Source organism: Bufo bufo, chromosome 2 (assembly GCF_905171765.1).
Source record: "Bufo bufo chromosome 2, aBufBuf1.1, whole genome shotgun sequence".
In the NCBI taxonomy this organism is placed as follows: domain Eukaryota; kingdom Metazoa; phylum Chordata; class Amphibia; order Anura; family Bufonidae; genus Bufo; species Bufo bufo.
Window position 1 is genome coordinate 93556992 of NC_053390.1, and position 21094 is coordinate 93578085.

Sequence of the window (21094 nt, forward strand, 5' to 3'; positions counted from 1 at the left end):
ACAGACAGAGGCCTCATGCCCACGGCCGTTCCGTGCATTGGGGACCACAATTGTGGTCCCCAATGCATGGGCAACATCCGTGCAATGGGCAACTTGAATGGGTCCGTGGTATGTCCGCACCGCGAAAAAATATGACGTCATATTTTTTTTACTCCGGAACTCCGTAGTGCTTCTCTGTGATTGTGAACCCATTCAAGTGATGCGGGCTGCACACGGGGCCAGTGCCCATGTATTGCGGACCCGCCGTATACGGCCACGGACACACAACGTTCGTGTGCAAGAGGAGTATGAATTGGACGTAATGTGAAGAGAGCATCATGACTGAGAGTAAACGCGCGCCCCCGCCCATCTCGTGTACGCGCGTCCTGTGAGCCGGCCCGGTCTGGTGTTCTGCGCATGCTCTGCCTACCAGCCGCTCTGGTGACGTCACCGCGCATGCGTGCTCCCGGTTCCTCCTAATTTCAGTTAGGTCTCCTCCCTCTCTGGCTGTGAATGTGACCGGCAGAGGCGCTTCATCGCCCGCACCCCACCTCCTCCAGAGCCCCGTCCCGTCCTCCCCTCCTCCTCCTGTTTCCCCGGCATCGCCTGGCGTCAGCTGTCCTCGTTTTTCAAACAATAACAGGCAGTGTGTGCCCGGAGCGGGAGAGAGGCCGGCAGCTGGCAGCAGAGGAAGGCACCGGGGTGCGGAGGGGGAGGCGGCATGGCAGCCAGCTTCGGCAAGATCCAGATTGGAATCTATGTGGAGATCAAGAGGAGCGATGGTGAGTGAGCGATCCCCATTCATTCGTGCGCTCAGCCGCCGCCATTGTGCCGGAGTCTCCCGGGGAGGGCTGGGCGGCTGCGGAGGGGATGATGACAACTGTGACGGGATTGGGCTCTGGTTCCTGGGGAAGTGGAGCACTGAGAGGATGGGGGAGGGTCTGACAGGGGCAGCACTGCCCAGGATGTGGCAGAGGATGGCATGTCCACCTGGGGTGCTGGAGCAAGGGGTGGCAACTGGGTACCGGCAGGGGGCGCTGGACTGGCAGCCTGGGACGGACAGTGTGGGCGCTGGACTGGCAGCCTGGGACCGACTGTGGGCGCTGGACTGGCAGCCTGGGACCGACTGTGTGGGCGCTGGACTGGCAGCCTTGGGACGGACAGTGTGGGCGCTGGACTGGCAGCATTGGGACGGACAGTGTGGGCGCTGGACTGGCAGCCTGGGACGGACAGTGTGGGCGCTGGACTGGCAGCATTGGGACGGACAGTGTGGGCGCTGGACTGGCAGCCTGGGACCGACAGTGTGGGCGCTGGACTGGCAGCCTGGGATGGACAGTGTGGGCGCTGGACTGGCAGCCTTGGGATGGACAGTGTGGGCGCAGGACTGGCAGCCTTGGGACGGACAGTGTGGGCGCTGGACTGGCAGCCTTGGGACGGACAGTGTGGGCGCTGGACTGGCAGCCTTGGGGCCGACAGTGTGGGCGCTGGACTGGCAGCCTTGGGGCCGACAGTGTGGTCGCTGGACTGGCAGCCTTGGGGCCGACAGTGTGGTCGCTGGACTGGCAGCCTTGGGGCCGACAGTGTGGGCGCTGGACTGGCAGCCTTGGGGCCGACAGTGTGGGCGCTGGACTGGCAGCCTTGGGGCCGACAGTGTGGGCGCTGGACTGGCAGCCTTGGGGCCGACAGTGTGGGCGCTGGACTGGCAGCCTTGGGGCCGACAGTGTGGGCGCTGGACTGGCAGCCTTGGGGCCGACAGTGTGGGCGCTGGACTGGCAGCCTTGGGGCAGACAGTGTGGGCGCTGGACTGGCAGCCTGGGACCGACAGTGTGGGCGCTGGACTGGCAGCCTTGGGAGTGTGTGGATAATTTGGTTAGGGGGGGGGGCTGTCTGTCATGACTGTTTCCTGAAAGGTGATGAATCGCTGGTATATATTGGGGGAGGGGTGGCGCAGCCGCCTGTGTATACTAGTGATGTACAAGTCTGTGACATGGCCACTTTTTGATGACATCTCATTATCTGCAGTGTTTGGCCCCCCTGCACTGACAGCGGTATGTCATGTGTGATGATGCTGCTGAAGCCGCATAGAGTAGTTGTCCCCCCCCAGGTGGTAGGTCACAGGCGGGTAGGTGTATGTTGTGGTGTCTCTCTTCCTAGCAACCGCCGGCACAGTGTGGATAAGGCCCCAGCTGACAGACCGGCTCCACCTGGGCGTGCGGTGGATGCAGCAGCGGCTCGAGTTGCATTAACCCCTTCCTCGCTGTGCTCTTTGTCCCCTCTCCCCTGCTGGTTTGGCATTCGGAGCACATGCCAGCCATGTCCCATATAGCAGTATCCTAGTGCTAGCTGTTAACTCCGCGTGGCCCGTGCTGCAGTCAGTCAGTGATCTGCGGCTGTGCGCCCCCGGTATAATCCATCACGCCGGATGAGGGGTCCTCTCTGTCTGTGCGAGCAGCGGATTTGCAGTTGCAGCACGTTGTGGTGACACATTGCGCCTCCCCCCCCCCCCCCCCCCCCTTCCCTCTGAATGTATCATCGCCACGGTAACCGGGATCACTCCAATGAATGACTTAATTGTGTCAGCCGCTCGCTGCGTACGTTACGAGGCTGCCGGGTGGGTTTGAATGGGCTTGGCCGCTGTCATGTTTGTCCTGGGACCTGTGGGTGCAGATCTAGCGGAGAACTGTGTTAACCCCTACATGACCTGAAGGAAATGCTGTGGCGTTGTGGCCTCTTATTTATTTTTTAAATGCCAGGAGCAGTGACTGGCACCTACCCCTGGAGTAACCCCCCCCCCCCTTTCTCTCTCCAGGCAGCAGCAGGCGACCAAAGCCGAGATTCTCCTTCACGCGGCATGCAGGATGCCGACCAATCAGCAGGCAGGGCTGGGCATCTCCTATCATCCTATGGTTGGCACCACATGCAAGTGCCAAGACTTGTTGCTATGGCCAGGTTAAGGTGGGGGGGGGGGGGTGCCACTTGTGTTACTAGTTCATGGTGCCTGTGAATGTGACCACCTCTGCTGGATCATCCAGGAGAACATCTCATTGCACCATGGCAGAAAACCCCGGGGTGAGGAGGTGATGCCCGCATCCTGTATTTCGTCAGTGTAATAGGGCGTGCACGGTATTGATCATGTGCCACAGACAGCTTATTAAGGAAGCCGTAAACCTCCCCGTGAACTTTTATTGCGCAACCCAGTCGACAGGTTCCTCTGACCTTCTCCTGGGGCGTTCAGCCATTCGTTCTGGCCCTCGTCTACGACCCAGCGCCTATAGCAACGGGATTCCTGCTTTTGGTGCAAGCTTATTAAATAGGGGCAGTGATCTGCTTAGTGGTTCTGGCCGCCATTTCCGATTTGGGTCTGCTCCGCTCACGAAAAGACGTCTGTAGGGTCTCGTGGTGAAATATAGTTGTACCCCGCTGTGGGATATGTTGGCGTTATAGCACACCTGTATGGACATGTAATGACAGTAATTAAAGGGGTCGGCCCATGAAAACTATGACCATGCAATGGATACGGCGGTACAAGTGAAGTATTGCAATAAAAACATTGTAAATTTAGTTTTATTTTTTTATTATTTTTTATATGTAATGACATTTAACTCGCTGCTGGCGCCGCCTGCTGCTTATCCTTCTTTGCCATTCCGAGTTGGACTAAAATGCCCAGTAACGCCCCTGATCTCCTCCTTTAGGTAGAAATGCTCATTCTTCACTCTGATTGCGGACAAGAATAGGACATGCTCTATATTTTTTGCGGGGCCTTGGATTCAGAAGAGAACTACACTACCGCGTGCTGTCCGCATCTTTTGCGGGCCCATTGAAATGAACGCGTCCGCACTCATTCAGCGAAATTGCGGAACGGATGCGGACCCAGAAGTACAGTCGTGTGGATGCACCCTTAGTGCCGGGGTAGAGATCTCATAGAGAAGCAGGTGACGTGGCCCAGGCTCCTGCCATTCATTCATCCTTACTTCTAAATTTACGGAAATAGACAGCATTATCTCTCTAGACAGCTGAGGGGCATTACAGGCCATGGGGCTGTATGTGAGGGACTATTTTCAATGCAGGCACGGAAGGGGTTAATGAGAGCTAATTGCCGTGTTTCCCAGGAAATGCAGATGCTTGACGAGCTGCTGCCCACCCACAGAAAGGGAAGAAAAACCTCCCAGATATTACAGCAAAAACGAGTTTTACATTTGTTGGGATGACCCCTCTAAAGGGTTTCCGTTAGGCCCCATTCGCTCGACTGTATTTTTGCTCCTCATCTGATCTGCATTATAAACCTCAGAACGAAGCTGACTACTATGTAGCACATAATCAATGGCGTGTACCCTGGTCGCATTCAGGCCTACGTGTTCAAGGCCTAGGGTGAAGGTCCTGCAGATGGCTCCAGCCACATTATTGCAACATTGCGAGAAGGTCTGCAGTTTGGTGAAATCCACCACCTGCTCTGCACCAAAATCTGCTAGGTTTTACGTCCTGGGCGGGCATACCCTTAGCATGTGTTCACACAGCGGGTTTTGGTGTGTGTTTTTTGCTAAAAACCATGTGTATTCCGATTCCCGTTGTTCTTCCGTGGTTTTCCGATATTAACTCCATATGGCAAAATATTAGGAGGAGTCTGTCCTTCTCGTTGCAGTCTCCATACGGGCTCCATGCCGGGAGCCACTGGCAGAGTAATACAATTTGGTGCTAAATCCGTGGCCGGATCCACGGCTTGTAAACTGTAAACCTGCTGCAGATATCTGAGGGTCAACTTTGCATTCGTGGCGAATTTATCAGATTTCTGCAAGATGTGCAAATGAAGGTATTTGGGATCCGTGCAGGAATGTTCCGCTATGGAGCGATGTCTGTATGGAAAATGCATCCTGGCTAGAGGAGACCTGGAAGTATGGGTCCATGTAGAAGAGGGATACCCAACCTGCGGCCCTCCAGCTATTGCAAAACTACAGCCTACAGCTATTGGGACGTGGTGGGAGTTGTAGTTTTGCAACAGCTGGAGGTCCTCAGGTTCGGCATCCCTGATGTAGAAGATCTTTCTAGCTTCGATGTATGGCCCCGTTCACGTCTCCATTTTGGAGATAAATGGCGGCTGTCAGCCAGACAACAAAACACTGCATGCAATGGTTTTTGTCTGTCTGAAACCAGATCCCCGCTGGACCTCACTGCAGTGGGTGAAGTCGAGGGTCCGGCGGGCTGCTCTGTTCCTGAACCCCTGTCTGGTCTCCTAACGGAGATGTGAACGTAGCCCAAGTACTGCTGCAGCATGCTCGAAATCTGCGCAAGTATAGGACCAGCGCGGTAGGTTGGCGCTGTGTAGTTCTGGCCACACTGACTGAAGCAGGTCCTCGATGGGCTCCGATTTGTCATCACTAAAATCTCTAAATTTCTAATTTATTTCCTGTTTAAATCACTTTTCTGAAGCTCTTTTCCTGCTGGAAAGCTACAGCTGCTTTTCTCGGTCTGAGGGAGGGTCAGCTTCATTTCCTGACCAGTAGTCCCCATGAGGGACCACCACTCCATGTGCTTCTGTAGGAGTGGCGAGTACAGCGCTCGACCATCTATCCACTTCGCAGTGAGTGGATCATTGGTCATCATTGCGGTCCCAGAGGTTGGACCCCAGTGAATCAATCTGATCACCTATCCTTTGGATTGGGGATAAATGCTAACTGTGATAAATGTGAATAATTTTCATTGTTTGCCTCTCCATGATTAATCCCATCAGGACATCCGCTGTACATGTCCAGCAGAAGTCCGTTCTTTAAAAATAGCGCCCACTCCTGAGCACAGCGGGCACCGCAGTCACCAGGTTTTATCCTGTGTTTAAATGCCGATCACAGATTCTGAGGTGGCAGGAGTCCTAATACATTATGCTGCGTACAGGCCAGTGTGCCCAGCAGGATTACTGAACTTCCAGTCCTTTCTAGATCCCCAGGGCTGACTACAAAACCGGATCCGTTTTTCCGGAACACTTAGGGCAGGATCCGGCATTAATGCATTCCAATGTAAAATAATGCCGGTGTTCCGGAACTTTGGACTGAGAAAATACTGCAGCACGCTGCGGTATTTCCTCTGTCCAAAAACCGTACAGTGACTGAACTGAAGACATCCTGAACGGATTTCTCTCCATTCAGAATGCATGGGGATAAAACGGATCAGTTTTTTTTCCGGTGCTGAGCCCCTAGGACGGAAGTCAATACCGGAAAAATAAAACGCTAGTGTGAAAGTACCCTAGAACAGCAATGACGAAAGACAGTGGGTGGTCCATCAGGGATTGCGGGACACCCCCAGAAAATCCCCCCTCCTTCCCCACCACACACACAGTTTGTAAATTTGCTGGTAGACTTGCATATTGATTTATTGATGTATTTTCAGACTCCATTACTTTTGGAGGATAGATCATCTGACCATCAATGAGACTCGCTGGATCCCACAATCTGCCATGCGGACAGGGATCTAGTCAGTTTCCCTATTTATGCCTTTTTCCCCTCCCTTTTCCTCTGAGTGACAGCTGTAGCATCCAATCAGGAGCCTAGTACATCTGCCACTCAGAGGGGGAGGGGCTGGCACGCAGCTCAATGCAGGGAGCAGTTCACAGTAAAGCTTTGCCTCCTGGGCACTTGCAGGAGCAGAAACCTGGCAGAACAAAATTTCATATTCACACTACTCCTTTTAATATAAGTTAAACGAAAGGTATGTTTGTCCTGCTCTTTCCAGCCCCTAGCTTGGTCCTAGAATAAGTCGTTTTTACCTAATTCTCTCAGCCTGTGTCAGTCCGCATAAGATTCATACCTGCTCCCCACCGCTCTGGTGTGTCTATCTTCCGGTTCCTGGCTTGTTTTCATCCAGTGCATCATGGGCATGGTCACATACTCCGCTGCAGCCAAGGACTGGCTTCAGCAATGTTATGTCCAGAAACGGCACGTCACCGCTGAAGCCAGTCATTGGCTGCAGCAGAGCACATGACCATTCTGTGGTGGAAGAAAACAAGCCAGGGACTGCAGGTTGGACACATCAGAGTGTTGGGGAGCAGGTACGTATGAATCTTTCGCTTACTGAGGCAGGCTTCTGGCATTAGTTGATAACTACTTATTCCCAGACAACCACCTTAAAAGAGTTTTTCCAAGATTTTTTAAAAACTTGGCCCAGATCTCCAGTGCCACGCTCTGGTACACGCTAGTCCTGCATCATTGATGCCACATCCATTGTTCATGTGACCACTGCTGCCGGTCAGTGACCTCAGCAGTCATGTATTTATGAATAGCATGAGACCGCTGAGGCCAGGATTTTGGCAGCAGTGATCACATGAACCATGGACATGATGTCATGGCTGCAGGGACCAGGGCATGATGCTGGAGCGGTGGGATATGATTGGGGAGGGGGGGGGGCGTTCATTTTTGCAACCCACTGCTTTTTTGCATGTGTGCTCTTAGACACAGACGAAACTCGCAGTGTGATTTCCCCTTCTGAACTCCACTCCTCTGATAGGATCGCAGAGCATTATAATGATTTATAACGCTGTGTGACCCTGAGAGACCTGTATTACACTGACATAATACTGTGTAATGTAGATTCCAGGTCTCTCAGGGTCACTCAGGTCCTATCAGAGGAGCAGAGGTCCGAAAGGGAACTCGTATGCATTGAACTCACCCGTGTCTGGCCTTAGGGTACTTTCACATTAGCGTTTTTCTTTTCCGGCATAGAGTTCCGTCACAGGGGCTCTATACCGGAAAAGAACTGATCAGGCATATCCCCATGCATTCTGAATGGAGAGTAAGGGCTCTTTCACACTTGCGTTGTTGGGTTCCGGCATAGAGTTCCGTCATCGGGGCTCTATGCCGGAAGAATCCTGATCAGTTTTATCCTAATGCATTCTGAATGGAGAGAAATCCGTTCAGGATGCATCAGGATGCCTTCAGTTCCGGAACGGAACGTTTTTTGGCCAGAGAAAATACCGCAGCATGCTGCGCTTTTTGCTCCGGCCAAAAATCCTGAACACTTGCCGCAAGGCCGGATCCGGTATTAATGCCCATTGAAAGGCATTAATCCGGATCCGGCCTTAAGCTAAACGTCGTTTCGGCGCATTACCGGATCCGACGTTTAGCTTTTTCTGAATAGCGTTTACTTGCAGCCATGGTAAAGTGTAGTGGGGAGCGGGGGAGCAATATACTTACCGTCTGTGCGGCTCCCGGGGCGCATCAGAGTGACGTCAGGGCGCCCCACGCTCATGGATGACGTGATCGCATGGGCGTCATTCTGGAGCGCCCCGGGAGCCGCACGGACTGTAAGTATACCGCTCCCCACTACTACTATGGCAGCCAGGTCTTTAATAGCGTCCTGGGTGCCATAGTAACACTGAACGCATTTTGAAGACGGATTCGTCTTCAAATGCTTTCAGTTCACTTGCGGTGTTACGGATCCGGCGGGCACCTCCGGCAAATGGAGTGCACGACGGATCCGGACAACGCAAGTGTGAAAGAGGCCTAATCCGTTCAGGATGCATCAGGATGTCTTCAGTTCAGTCGTTTTGACTGATCAGGCAAAAGAGAAAACCTTAGCATGCTACGGTTTTGTCTCCGGCGAAAAAAACTGAAGGCATTTTTTCCCACAGGAATGTATTAGTGCCGGATCCGTCCTTCCGGTCTGCGCATGCGCAGACTGAAAAAAAGGTGAAAAAAATAAATGCTGGATCCATTTTGCCGGATGACACCGAAAAGACGGATCCGGCATTTCAATGCATTTTTTCGACTGATCAGGCATTTTTAAGACTGATAAGGACCCTGATCAGTCTTACTAAGGCCATCAGTTGGCATACGTTTTGCCTGATCCGGCAGGCAGTCTCGGCGACGGAACTGCTTGCAGGATCTCTCTGCCGCAAGTGTGAAAGTAGCCTTAGTGATCTTGGAAGACCCCAAAAACAGGGCCATTGTTTTATCTTTGCTGTGGGGTCCCTTTGCTGCTTTATACACCCTTGGCTCCTGCACAATTATTTTCCTTCTCAATATAATAAGACATATGTTAGCTCTATTTCTGACGTGTGTGGCCCTTAAAAGGCCCTTTGGGTCAGTGAGAGAGGCATTTAGAGGTCTGCAGGTGGCAGTATCTGGATGAAGCAGGGGTACACTTTCTTGATGGGAGAAAAGTACACAGCGCCCCCCTGTGGTATGATAACATTTTTTACCAGTTCATGCCAGCTGTAGGTGAGGAGGAGTAATGCGGCGGGTGTTCCATGACCGAGCTTCATACCCAGCCCAGAAGATGACCTCCCTAGTCATAAACTCCATCACAGCGGCCAGGAACACTGGAGCATTGGCACTGAAGCGTTTGCCATAATTCCCTTTCCTTAGAAACTTCAGGCCTGGTCTGGATGTTCTGCTGATCTTGGCTTTGGCTCTGCTCTGTCCTCTGCTACGTGACATGCTCACAAGGAACAGAAAGGCTACTGCACAAGACAATAAGCCAGAATGAGGAGGAGAAGTGATGGCGCTGATAGTTAGAACCACTGCTGCACTCTGATTGGTGGAAATCCAAGACTGCTTTATGACATCACAGTCAGCGTGACTCATTACTCGTGGGTGGTTCTAATTGCTTCTTCTGGGCAGTGCTACCCTCTGATTGGTGAAGATCCAATCCTGCTTTATGACATCACAGTCAGCGTGACTTATTACTCGTGGGTGGCTTGAATTGGTTCTTCTGGGTTGTGCTGTCCTCTGATTGGTGGAAATTCAAGTCAACTTCATGACATGTACAGATTTTCCCTGAACAGACTGAATCTGAATTTAGTTTCAAGTCTTAAAGTGGTTTTCCACTTTAAAAATCAACTACCGAAGTTATTCAACAAAGTCACGCGCGACTTCGCAAATGACTGACTTCGGCTCATTGGAGCCCATACATTCTAATACTGTATGGAGAAGAATCTCCGTACAGTATTAATCCGAAGTTTTGAAAAAAGCGACTTCGGATGTAACGTCCGAAGCTCACTTTGCTCAACACTATCGGCCACCTTTTGGGGGCTATTTGACAAATCCTCCTCCTGGCCAGACCTACAAAGTGAAGCGTACTTGCCCGGCTCCCCGTCACTGTGTCCCGCCTCCCTCACTCCCTGCCCTCGGCTGCTTCGCTTAGATCCCCCGCTGTCAACATCCAGCAGTCTCTCTGGGTCACAGAGGGGGCCACAATAGGACTCCTGCATATGCCCTAATATGACAACCCCCCCACATTCAGAGCTCGCCTTAGACCTACTCAGATTTGTTATTTCCGGCTTTGTCAGACATTACCCGACTAGGACCAAAAGGGTTCATAAGAATTGTCTGTTCTATCAGATCTTTGTTTGCCCCAACATTAACCCCTAGGAGTTAGTGTTTGTGGGAGTTCTTGAGTGGGGATCCTTATGATTCACGTAAAGGGGTATTCCGGTTAGAACAGATCGGTGGGGATCCTACCAATCATGAGAACGGGGGCCCCATTCATTTCTATGGGAGTGCCGGAGATAGCTGGGTACAACGTCCATCTCCGGCACTCCCATTAGAAATGAATGGAGCAGATGCCTGCATTACAGATCAGTCACCCCATCCCTGTCAAGGGGGCTTCACATCCCTGTAGTAGGACCCTACCTATCTGATAGTTATCCCCGTCTTGTGGATAGGGAATAACTTGTTATAACCAGAGTACCCCTTTAAGTAACGGGCCCTCTGCCGCACCTTTATGCCCTATTTCATTGGCTTACAGTTTGGAGATCCCTGCATGGCTGAGGGACTGTCCTAGTGTTGACCGGAATGGGACGGCCTCAGGTTTCTCCGGTATGATAAATCGGTTCAGTATTCACCTGATAAACTAAAATAAACCGTCCGGTATCGTTCTCCTCCACGCCCCATACCTGTCACTGGCTTCTTACCTCAGGCAGTTGATGGAGACACTGATTTCAGGAAGAAATACAGCAGGTGACACATGGGAAAGTCCAGAGCCATGCGCTACAGGAATGCACTAATCCCCAGATGACATCATAATGGAGATTATATGCTGTCTTGTCACATCCACGTGGCCCTAGAAATTCACCTGGTCTCCTTGTCCCGGCACTCCACCTCCAGCCAACCACTAAAGATCTCACCACTGGCCTGTGACTGGCCATTGTCCACTAATAGGCACTAGTACATTGACCACGTCCTTCTTCTATTGTTACTGGTGAGCCTGCGTTGGCGGCTATCAATCATGTGATTACTCCGTGTCTGCAGGAACGGGCAGCCATGTAACACAGTCATGCTATATATTCCAGAGTGGGGGGGCACTGCGGCTAATATACAGCCGTCCCCCCCTACCCCTCTATAATCCTTGGAAGGTCTTGAATATTGATAACCTATCCTAGGTTATCGGTTTTGTGGGGTCCGACTCCCTGCACTCCTGAAGCTGTTGAAAGGGCTGTGGTGCTTTGGGGAGCTCTCCGACCTCTTCCTAGGCCAGTGATGTCACGCAGCTTTTGCGCAGCTCGGTCCCATTCAAGGAAATGGGAGTGAGCGGCAGTGCCAAGGACAACCACTGTATGGGATAGGTTAAAGGGGTTATCCCAGATGCGCTACAATCCTGTACAGCCGCTACTTCTGGGATCTGGTGTTGTATGGTGGGCACATGATCCCGACCTGGGTTTAGAACCCGCAGCGCATGCGGCAGTCTCTAGCAAGCGAGAGAATCGGACTCGCGCTTGCGCTTCTGCTCATTGGTTTTGGCTAGAAATGCTCATTTCCCTAATGTATTTCAGGAGGTTGACCACACGTGATCCTATGTGTGATTCTGTAAGCCTGTTTTTGAAGCGCTGATTGACCCTGTCATATTAAAAAAATAATAATAATTATGGGCACCGGTTTCCTAGCACCGAGGTTGTTTGCCAGCGTGAGAGGCTGGCACAATGTTCACTTTAATGTCTTACCGGTTGGGGCTTGACTTCAGAGTGCATTAACTGTGCCCATTGTTTGGAGATGTATAACATGAAGATATCGTGTTGTGTTTTAGTATGAAATCTGTAATCTCCGAGCGAAGACATGTTGATAGGACTTTACATTTATAGCTGGGAAGGTTATCAGGAGCCACGGAGTGAGGAGAGGGGACTATGTATTACTGTGAAGTCTGGGTGACCACAGGACAGCTCCACATCTGTTTGGCTGGTTAGTGGACCTAGCTACAAGACTGAATCCGTTTTATGTCTAGTAGAGTGTGAGGCCCAAAAGCCCCAGAATGTTAGCAAGGTATGCTTTTTCTTAAATTTAGGGCTAGGGTTCCAGGTTTCCCAACCCAGTCATCCAAACGACTCTGTATATGGGGGTCCGACACCCGCTGTTTAAGCTTGCAGCAGTGCTGCGGCTTTCTTTCAGCTCACCGAGCCCAGCGCTGTACATTGTATAGCTTGGAGCTAATACTTTTCACCTAAAAGATGCAGCAAAAAACTCCTGCACAAAAAAGTTTACCAAAAAAAACCCACAAAATGCCAGCAAAATACTGTGTTATACCAGCTTTACACATAGGTTTATTTCTGTGTTGAGGGGATGACTGAGCAGCTGCTGGGCACCACACATCTTGGTTTTTTTTTGACCACACCCAGTTGGCTTGGTCCTGTTGGCACCCATACACATGCAAATATAGTAAATCCTTCCAAAAACAATGAGATGTGCTTTATAGGAAAAAAACTAAGTGTTTGAGCAGCATGGCCGTTCACTTGGCAACTACTAGCGTACAGAGAGATGGTTCTCCTTTCCTGTCCCCTCCAGTGTCTCGTACAGTACACCGCAGACCATAAATGACCACCTACCTTTACTAGCCTAGCTAGCTTAGGGCAGAAAAACAGTTTACAAAGGTTTTCCTCTTAGCTACTGTATGTTGGTATCACGGCACGTTGTGACCATAGAAACCTGTTGCAGATGAAAAACTTTGCAGCCAACTCGCCCTTCCTTGTGCTCCCAGGATCTGTGCTGCACGGACTCCGCTTGTAAATGTGAAAAACTACAGAAGAACATAGTCCAGCACCTCAGAATCCATAAATCGTTGCTTTGTTCAACCCATGAGTGGGGACACAGAAGCTGTCTAAAACACGTAGGCGTTGTTTGGATCTTTTTGCAACCCCTTATGTACGGATTTTCTTGAATGAAGCCACAATTTATGGATTCTGAGGTGCTGGACTATGTTCTACCATTGAAACTTGCTCCATGGATCTGCTTAAAGGGCATCTGTCAGCAGATTTGTACCTATGACACTGGCTGACCTGTTACATGTTCCCTTGGCAGCTGAAGGCATCTGTGTTGGTCCCATGTTCATTTGTGCCCGCATTGCTGAGTTTTAATGTATGGAAATGAGCCTCTAGGAGCAACGGGGACGTTGCCAGGTTATCTAGAAAATGGTTGATTATTGTCAGATTATGAGACGATGATAATCTGTTGATGTATTTCATGGCGGCTGAAGTTCTGTATGGAGGAACATGTGGGGACTTCCAGACTTGTGTCACTGCCGTCACCGTGCACACATCTGATTTCTCCAAGAAGACAAGTAGCGGTTAGATGCTATTTTAAGGTTGGTAATTAAGGTGCGCTAATTACCCTTCCAGCTCTAGTGATGAGGCAACGACGGAACGGTGATTCTTGTATTCTCCACACTGTCGCCTCTTCTTGATGGTTCGGTTTGGACACCTCATTTTGATCTCTGGTCTGAAGCCGCTCATACACATTAGATAAATGTCGTCCAAAGCCTCAGATGTCGGTGGAGATAAGAAATGGGAAGTTGGATTTCAACTTATCGTATCCTCCTTTGGTTCCCGGGGATGTAAGACACGGTCAGCGGTGTCTGCCAGTCACTCTGATCAGGGCACGTGCACGCTCGGTAGATTGAGCATGCAAATCAGAGTTTCTGGAGATAGCTGTTGGCCAGACAAGCCTTGCCAGTTATCTCTTATTTGTAGGTGGTCCTAAAATGTGGTTCCAAGGCTTTGGAGCACTGCTATATATCCCACACTGTGGGGATCATTTACAAAGACCAGCGTTTTTTGTTTCCCCCAGAGGATTCGCTTAATTTATGACATAAATTTATCATAAACGAGGCGCACCTCTCGCGGTGACTGGAGTGGTTTTCACTCCTCTTTGATGCCTTTATGTCTTTTATGTCTCCTCTAATAAAGAAGCTCTCTGGTTACATGTATGAATACAAGCACGTCACCTGTAAAAACGTCAAGAAACTAAATCAGTGTCTTACAACATCCATAGTATGGATCAGAAACAACAGTCGTATGTGGCGTGTAGGAACGGGCTGTGATAGAACCTGTTAGATCACTGGGGCTTCAGACATGTTCATTTATTATTATTTATTATTAAAGCGCCATTCATTCCATAGCTCTGTACATGTGATAAGGGTGCACATACATAATACAGACAATTGCACTAATCATAAACAAGACAAGTTACAAACTGGTACAGAAGGGGAGAGGGCCCTGCCCGCGAGGCTTACAATCTACATGGTATGGGAGAAGGACACAGTAGGTGAGGGTGAAGCTGGTCATGGCGGTATAGAGGCAGCAGGGTCACTGCTTGTAGGCTTGTCTGAAGAGGTGGGTTTTCAGGTTTCTTTTGAAGGATTCCAATGTAGGTGAGAGTCTGATATGTTGGGGTAGCGAGTTGCAGAGTGTGGGGGATGCGCAGGAGAAATCTTGGAGTCGATTGTGGGAAGAGGCGATAAGAGGAGAGAAGGAGGTCTTGTGAGGATCGGAGAGTGCGTGTGGGGGGTGTATCAGGAAAGTAGCTCAGAGATGTAGGGAGGGGACAGGTTGTGGACGGCCTTGTACAGTGGAGGAAATAATTATTTGACCCCTCACTGATTTTGTAAGTTTGTCCAATGACAAAGAAATGAAAAGTCTCAGAACAGTATCATTTCAATGGTAGGTTTATTGTAACAGTGGGAGATAGCACATCAAAAGGAAAATCGAAAAAATAACTTTAAATAAAAGATAGCAACTGATTTGCATTTCATTGAGTGAAATAAGTATTTGAACCCTCTAACAAAAAAAGACTTAATACTTGGTGGAAAAACCCTTGTTTGCAAGCACAGAGGTCAAACGTTTCTTGTAATTGATGACCAAGTTTGCGCACATTTTAGGAGGAATGTTGGTCCACTCCTCTTTGCAGATCATCTCTAAATCCCTAAGGTTTCGAGGCTGTCTCTGTGCAACTCTGAGCTTGAGCTCCCTCCATAGGTTTTCGATTGGATTAAGGTCCGGAGACTGACTAGGCCACTCCATGACCTTAATGTGCTTCTTCTTGAGCCACTCCTTTGTTGCCTTTGCTGTATGTTTTGGGTCATTGTCGTGCTGGAACACCCATCCACGACCCATTTTCAGTTTCCTGGCAGAGGGAAGGAGGTTGTCGCTCAGGATTTCACGATACATGGCTCCGTCCATTTTCCCGTTTATGCGAATAAGTTGTCCTGTGCCCTTAGCAGAAAAACACCCCCAAAGCAAAATGTTTCCACCCCCATGCTTGACGGTGGGGACGGTGTTTTGGGGGTCATAGGCAGCATTTTTCTTCCTCCAAACACAGCGAGTTGAGTTAATGCCAAAGAGCTCTATTTTGGTCTCATCAGACCACAGCACCTTCTCCCAGTCACTCTCTGAATCATTCAGGTGTTCATTGGCAAACTTCAGACGGGCCTGCACATGTGCCTTCCTGAGCAGGGGGACCTTGCGAGCCCTGCAGGATTTTAATCCATTGCGGTGTAATGTGTTTCCAATGGTTTTCTTGGTGACTGTGGTCCCTGCTAATTTGAGGTCATTAACTAACTCCTCCCGTGTAGTTCTAGGATGCTTTTTCACCTTTCTCAGAACCATTGACACCCCACGAGGTGAGATCTTGCGTGGAGCCCCAGAGCGAGGTCGATTGATGGTCATTTTGTGCTCCTTCCATTTTCGAACAATCGCACCAACAGTTGTCACCTTCTCTCCCAGCTTCTTGCTAATGGTTTTGTAGCCCATTCCAGCCTTGTGCAGGTCTACAATTTTGTCTCTGACATCCTTGGACAGCTCTTTGGTCTTTCCCATGTTGGAGAGTTTGGAGTCTGCTTGATTGATTGATTCTGTGGACAGGTGTCTTTTATACAGGTGACTAGTTAAGACAGGTGTCCTTAATGAGGGTGACTAATTGAGTAGAAGTGTCTAACCACTCTGTGGGAGCCAGAACTCTTAATGGTTGGTAGGGGTTCAAATACTTATTTCACTCAATGAAATGCAAATCAGTTGCTATCTTTTATTTAAAGTTATTTTTTCGATTTTCCTTTTGATGTGCTATCTGCCACTGTTACAATAAACCTACCATTGAAATGATACTGTTCTGAGACTTTTCATTTCTTTGTCATTGGACAAACTTACAAAATCAGTGAGGGGTCAAATAATTATTTCCTCCACTGTATGTATTTGTTAGTACTTTGAAGTAAATTTGTTGGGCAATGGGGAGCCAGTGAAGGTGTTGGCAGAGGAGTAATAGGGTGAGAGGTGGATTAGTTGGGCAACAGAGTTGAGGATAGATTGGAGCGGTGCGAGAGTGCTAGATGGAAGGCCACAGAGGAGAGTGTTGCAGTAGTCTAGGCGGGAGATAATGAGGGCATGTACAAGCATTTTCGTAGATTCAAAGTTAAGGAAAGCACGGATGCGGGAGATGTTTTTGAGTTGGAGGCGGCAGGTGGTGGAAAGTGCTTGGATGTGCGGTCGGAAGGAATGGGCAGAATCCAAGGTCACTCCAAGGCAGCGGGCTTTGTTGACCGGGGAGAGTGTGCAGCCATTGATCATGATAGATAGGTCTGTTGGGGGGGTTGAACAAGATGGGGGAAAGATTATGAATTCTGTCTTATCCATGTTAAGTTTTAGAAAGCGAGAGGCGAAGAAGGATGATATAGAAGATAGACATTGTGGGATTCTTGATAGTAAGGTGGTGATGTCTGGACCAGAGAGGTAGATTTTTGTCTCGTCAGTGTAGGAGTGATACTGAAAGCCATGGGTCTCTATGAGCTGTCCCAGGCCAAAAGTGTAGATAGAGAAGAGCAGGGGTCCTAGGACAGAGCCTTGCGGGACACAAACAGTGAGGGAATGAGACGAATTTATGAATTAGTATCCTGGTTTCCCACTCGTGTGTCATCTCTATGAAATCGATAGCTGGAATATGTTCTGTGATAAGGTGGCTCAGTGGTTAGCACTGTTCTCCATCATCTGCATGGAGATTGTATGGTCTCCATGTGTTGGCTTGGGTTTCTCTGGTTTTCTCTCACTCCAAAAACATGCAGAACGGTTAAAGGAATGTTACGGAATGTCTGATTATATGTCAGAAATCTTCGTCAGATGCAGGTTCTACCTCTGAGACCCTCTTCTGTCTCAAGAACAGGGCCCTGAAGATAATGAAGAACAATTATCAAAGGAGTTTTAACAGGGCTGAGCTGCGCCTAGGCCATGTGACTGAGCGTCAGGTTACACGCCCTAGAAAAAACTTGGGAAGGCCGCGGCACGAGCACCGGACCTCCACTAAACCCTTTTAAGCTGTGCATTCAGAAGAGTGCAGATCTGCTGCTCTTTCCCAGGAGAAGGCGAAGAATATGGGCACAATGGAAATTTATAGTGGTTTTGGATAGGTCATCAGTATCTGATCGGGGGGGTCCGACACCCAGCTGTATGAAAAGGCTCAGGCACTTGCAGTACCGCCGTGGCCGTCTCCAGATTTTCCTAGGCCATGTGACCTCATGTTCATCAGTCACATGACCTAGGTGCAGCTGAGCCCTATAGATGTGAATGGGGCTGAGCGCGATACCAAGCACAACCACTATATAATGTATGGCGCTGTGCTTGGTAAGCAGAGAGAATGCAGCGTGACTGACAGGAGCGCCAGTGCCTTCTCAGACAACTGATTGGCGGGGGTCCAGGGCCTCGAATTCCTACCAATTAGATACTGATGGACTATCCAATCAGTATAAAACTCTCGGAAAACCCCTTTAACCACCTCCGGACCGCTGTACGCACAGACGCGTCCTGGAGGTGGTTGATTCATTCCGAGTGGACGCATATACGCGTCATCTCGCGAGACGCGAGATTTCCTGTGAACGCGCGCACACAGGCGCGCGCGCTCACAGGAACGGAAGGTAAGAGAGTTGATCTCCAGCCTGCCAGCGGCGATCGTTCGCTGGCAGGCTGGAGATGTGTTTTTTTTAACCCCTAACAGGTATATTAGACGCTGTTTTGATAACAGCGTCTAATATACCTGCTACCTGGTCCTCTGGTGGTCCCATTTGTTTGGATCGACCACCAGAGGACACAGGTAGCTCAGTAAAGTCCCACCAAGCACCACTATTCTACACTACACCCCCCCCCCCCTGTCATTGATCAACCCCCTGTAAAGCTCCATTCAGATGTCCGCATGATTTTTACGGATCCACTGATAGATGGATCGGATCCGCAAAACGCATCCGGACGTCTGAATGAAGCCTTACAGGGGCATGATCAATGACTGTGGTTATCACCCCATATAGACTCCCTGATCACCCCCCTGTCATTGATTACCCCCCTGTAAAGCTCCATTCAGATGTCCGCATGATTTTTACGGATCCACTGATAGATGGATCGGATCCGCAAAACGCATCCGGACGTCTGAATGAAGCCTTACAGGGGCATGATCAATGACTGTGGTGATCACCCCATATAGACTCCCTGATCACCCCCCTGTAAAGCTCCATTCAGATGTCAGCATGATTTTTACGGATCCACTGATAGATGGATCGGATCCGCAAAACGCATCCGGACGTCTGAATGAAGCCTTACAGGGGCATGATCAATGACTGTGGTTATCACCCCATATAGACTCCCTGATCACCCCCCTGTCATTGATCACCCCCCTGTCATTGATTACCCCCCTGTAAAGCTCCATTCAGACGTCCGCATGATTTTTACGGATCCACTGATAGATGGATCGGATCCGCAAAACGCATCCGGACGTCTGAATGAAGCCTTACAGGGGCATGATCAATGACTGTGGTTATCACCCCATATAGACTCCCTGATCACCCCCCTGTAAAGCTCCATTCAGACGTCCGCATGATTTTTACGGATCCACTGATAGATGGATCGGATCCGCAAAACGCATCCGGACGTCTGAATGAAGCCTTACAGGGGCATGATCAATGACTGTGGTTATCACCCCATATAGACTCCCTGATCACCCCCCTGTCATTGATTACCCCCCTGTAAAGCTCCATTCAGACGTCCGCATGATTTTTACGGATCCACTGATAGATGGATCGGATCCGCAAAACGCATCCGGACGTCTGAATGAAGCCTTACAGGGGCATGATCAATGACTGTGGTGATCACCCCATATAGACTCCCTGATTACCCCCCTGTCATTGATTACCCCCCTGTCATTGATCACCCCCCTGTAAAGCTCAATTCAGATGTCCGCATGATTTTTACGGATCCACTGATAGATGGATCGGATCCGCAAAACGCATCCGGACGTCTGAATGAAGCCTTACACGGGCGTGATCAATGACTGTGGTTATCACCCCATATAGACTCCCTGATCACCCCCCTGTCATTGATCACCCCCCTGTCATTGATCACCCCCCTGTCATTGATCACCCCCCTGTCATTGATCAACCCCCTGTCATTGATCAACCCCCCTGTCATTGATCACCCCCCTGTCATTGATCACCCCCCTGTAAGGCTCCATTCAGACATTTTTTTGGCCCAAGTTAGCGGAATTATTATTTTTTTTTCTTACAAAGTCTCATATTCCACTAACTTGTGACAAAAAATTAAATCTCACATGAACTCACCATACCCCTCACGGAATCCAAATGCGTAAAATTTTTTAGACATTTATATTCCAGACTTCTTCTCACGCTTTAGGGCCCCTAGAATGCCAGGGCAGTATAAATACCCCACATGTGACTAGAGTTGTTGCGATACCAAATTTTTGATTCGGTTTCGATACCATGAAAAAGTATTGCGATACTCGATACCATTCGATACCACGTGAAAAAAATAAACAAAAAAAGCCACGTGCATTCCTCATTTTTAAAAATGGCGAATCGCGCAGTTTTTATTTTATTTTTTCTGTTCCGGCATTCACCACCTAGATTTTTTTTTTATATTTTAATAGTTTGGACTTTTCTGACGTGGCGATGTAATATGTTTATTTATATATTTTATATGTGAAATTGGGAAAAGGGGGGTGATTTATACTTCATATTTTAGTGTTTTTTTTTTTTTCACTTTTTATTTAATAACTATTTCCCCCCTTAGGGGCTAGAACCTGGGATCTTTCATCCCTTTTCCTATTCACCCTGATAGATCTCTATCAGGGTGAATAGGACTCCACACTGTCCCTGCTGCTCTGTGCTTTGTGCACACAGCATCAGGGATGTTACCATGGCAACCAGGGCTTCCTGGCTGCCATGGTAACCGATCGGAGCCCCAGGCTTACACAGCTGGGGCTCCGATCAGAAGCTGCCACTGCACCACCAATGAGGGGGAGTGGAGAGGTCCCTGTGGCCACTGCCACCAATGATTTTAATACTGGAGGGTTGAGAGGGGCCGGCGCACTGTGCCACCAATGATTTTAATGGGATGGGGGGGATTGAGAGGGGGGGGCACACTGCACCACCAATGATTTTACCCCTTTATACAGGAGGCGGGTACTAGCAGATCAGCGGCAGTTAACTGCCGCTGATCGCAGCTCCCTGTCAGGGGCAGGGTGCCGGCAATGCGATTCTGCTGCCGGCACCCGCCTCCTGTATGTGTTAAAGACTGACTACTGTATATGAGTCCAGACTTTCACTATTAGGCCACACAGAGCGGCGCCCAGCGATGTCTCAGCACTCACCATTAGTCCTGGGCGCCGCTCCGTTCGCCTGCAGTGCCCCATTACTGTCTCCTCTCCTGCTCCACATGCTGCTGAGCTGATTACTATCGGAGCGATGGGAGGAGACATCAGCTTCACTAGTGGGCGTTCCTTCTCCCTGGCTGTAGCGCTGTCCAATCGCAGCGCAGGGAAAAGGAACGCCCACTAGTGAAGCTGATGTCTCCTCCCATCGCTCCGATAGTAATCCTATCATTGGG

At 49.7% G+C, this 21094-nt stretch overlaps 1 protein-coding gene across 4 annotated transcripts in view; it reads left to right on the forward strand.

Moving 5' to 3' along the window:
• Positions 1 to 463: 463 nt before the first annotated feature.
• KIF2A (kinesin family member 2A) overlaps positions 464 to 21094 on the forward strand; it is a 63463-nt gene continuing 42832 nt past the window's right edge. For all 4 annotated transcript variants that reach the window (XM_040421325.1, XM_040421321.1, XM_040421322.1 and 1 more), the window contains exon 1: positions 464 to 761. In XM_040421325.1, coding sequence (XP_040277259.1) covers positions 701 to 761 — 61 coding nt within the window. In that variant the 5' untranslated portion in view covers positions 464 to 700. The remainder of the gene's footprint in view (positions 762 to 21094) is intronic.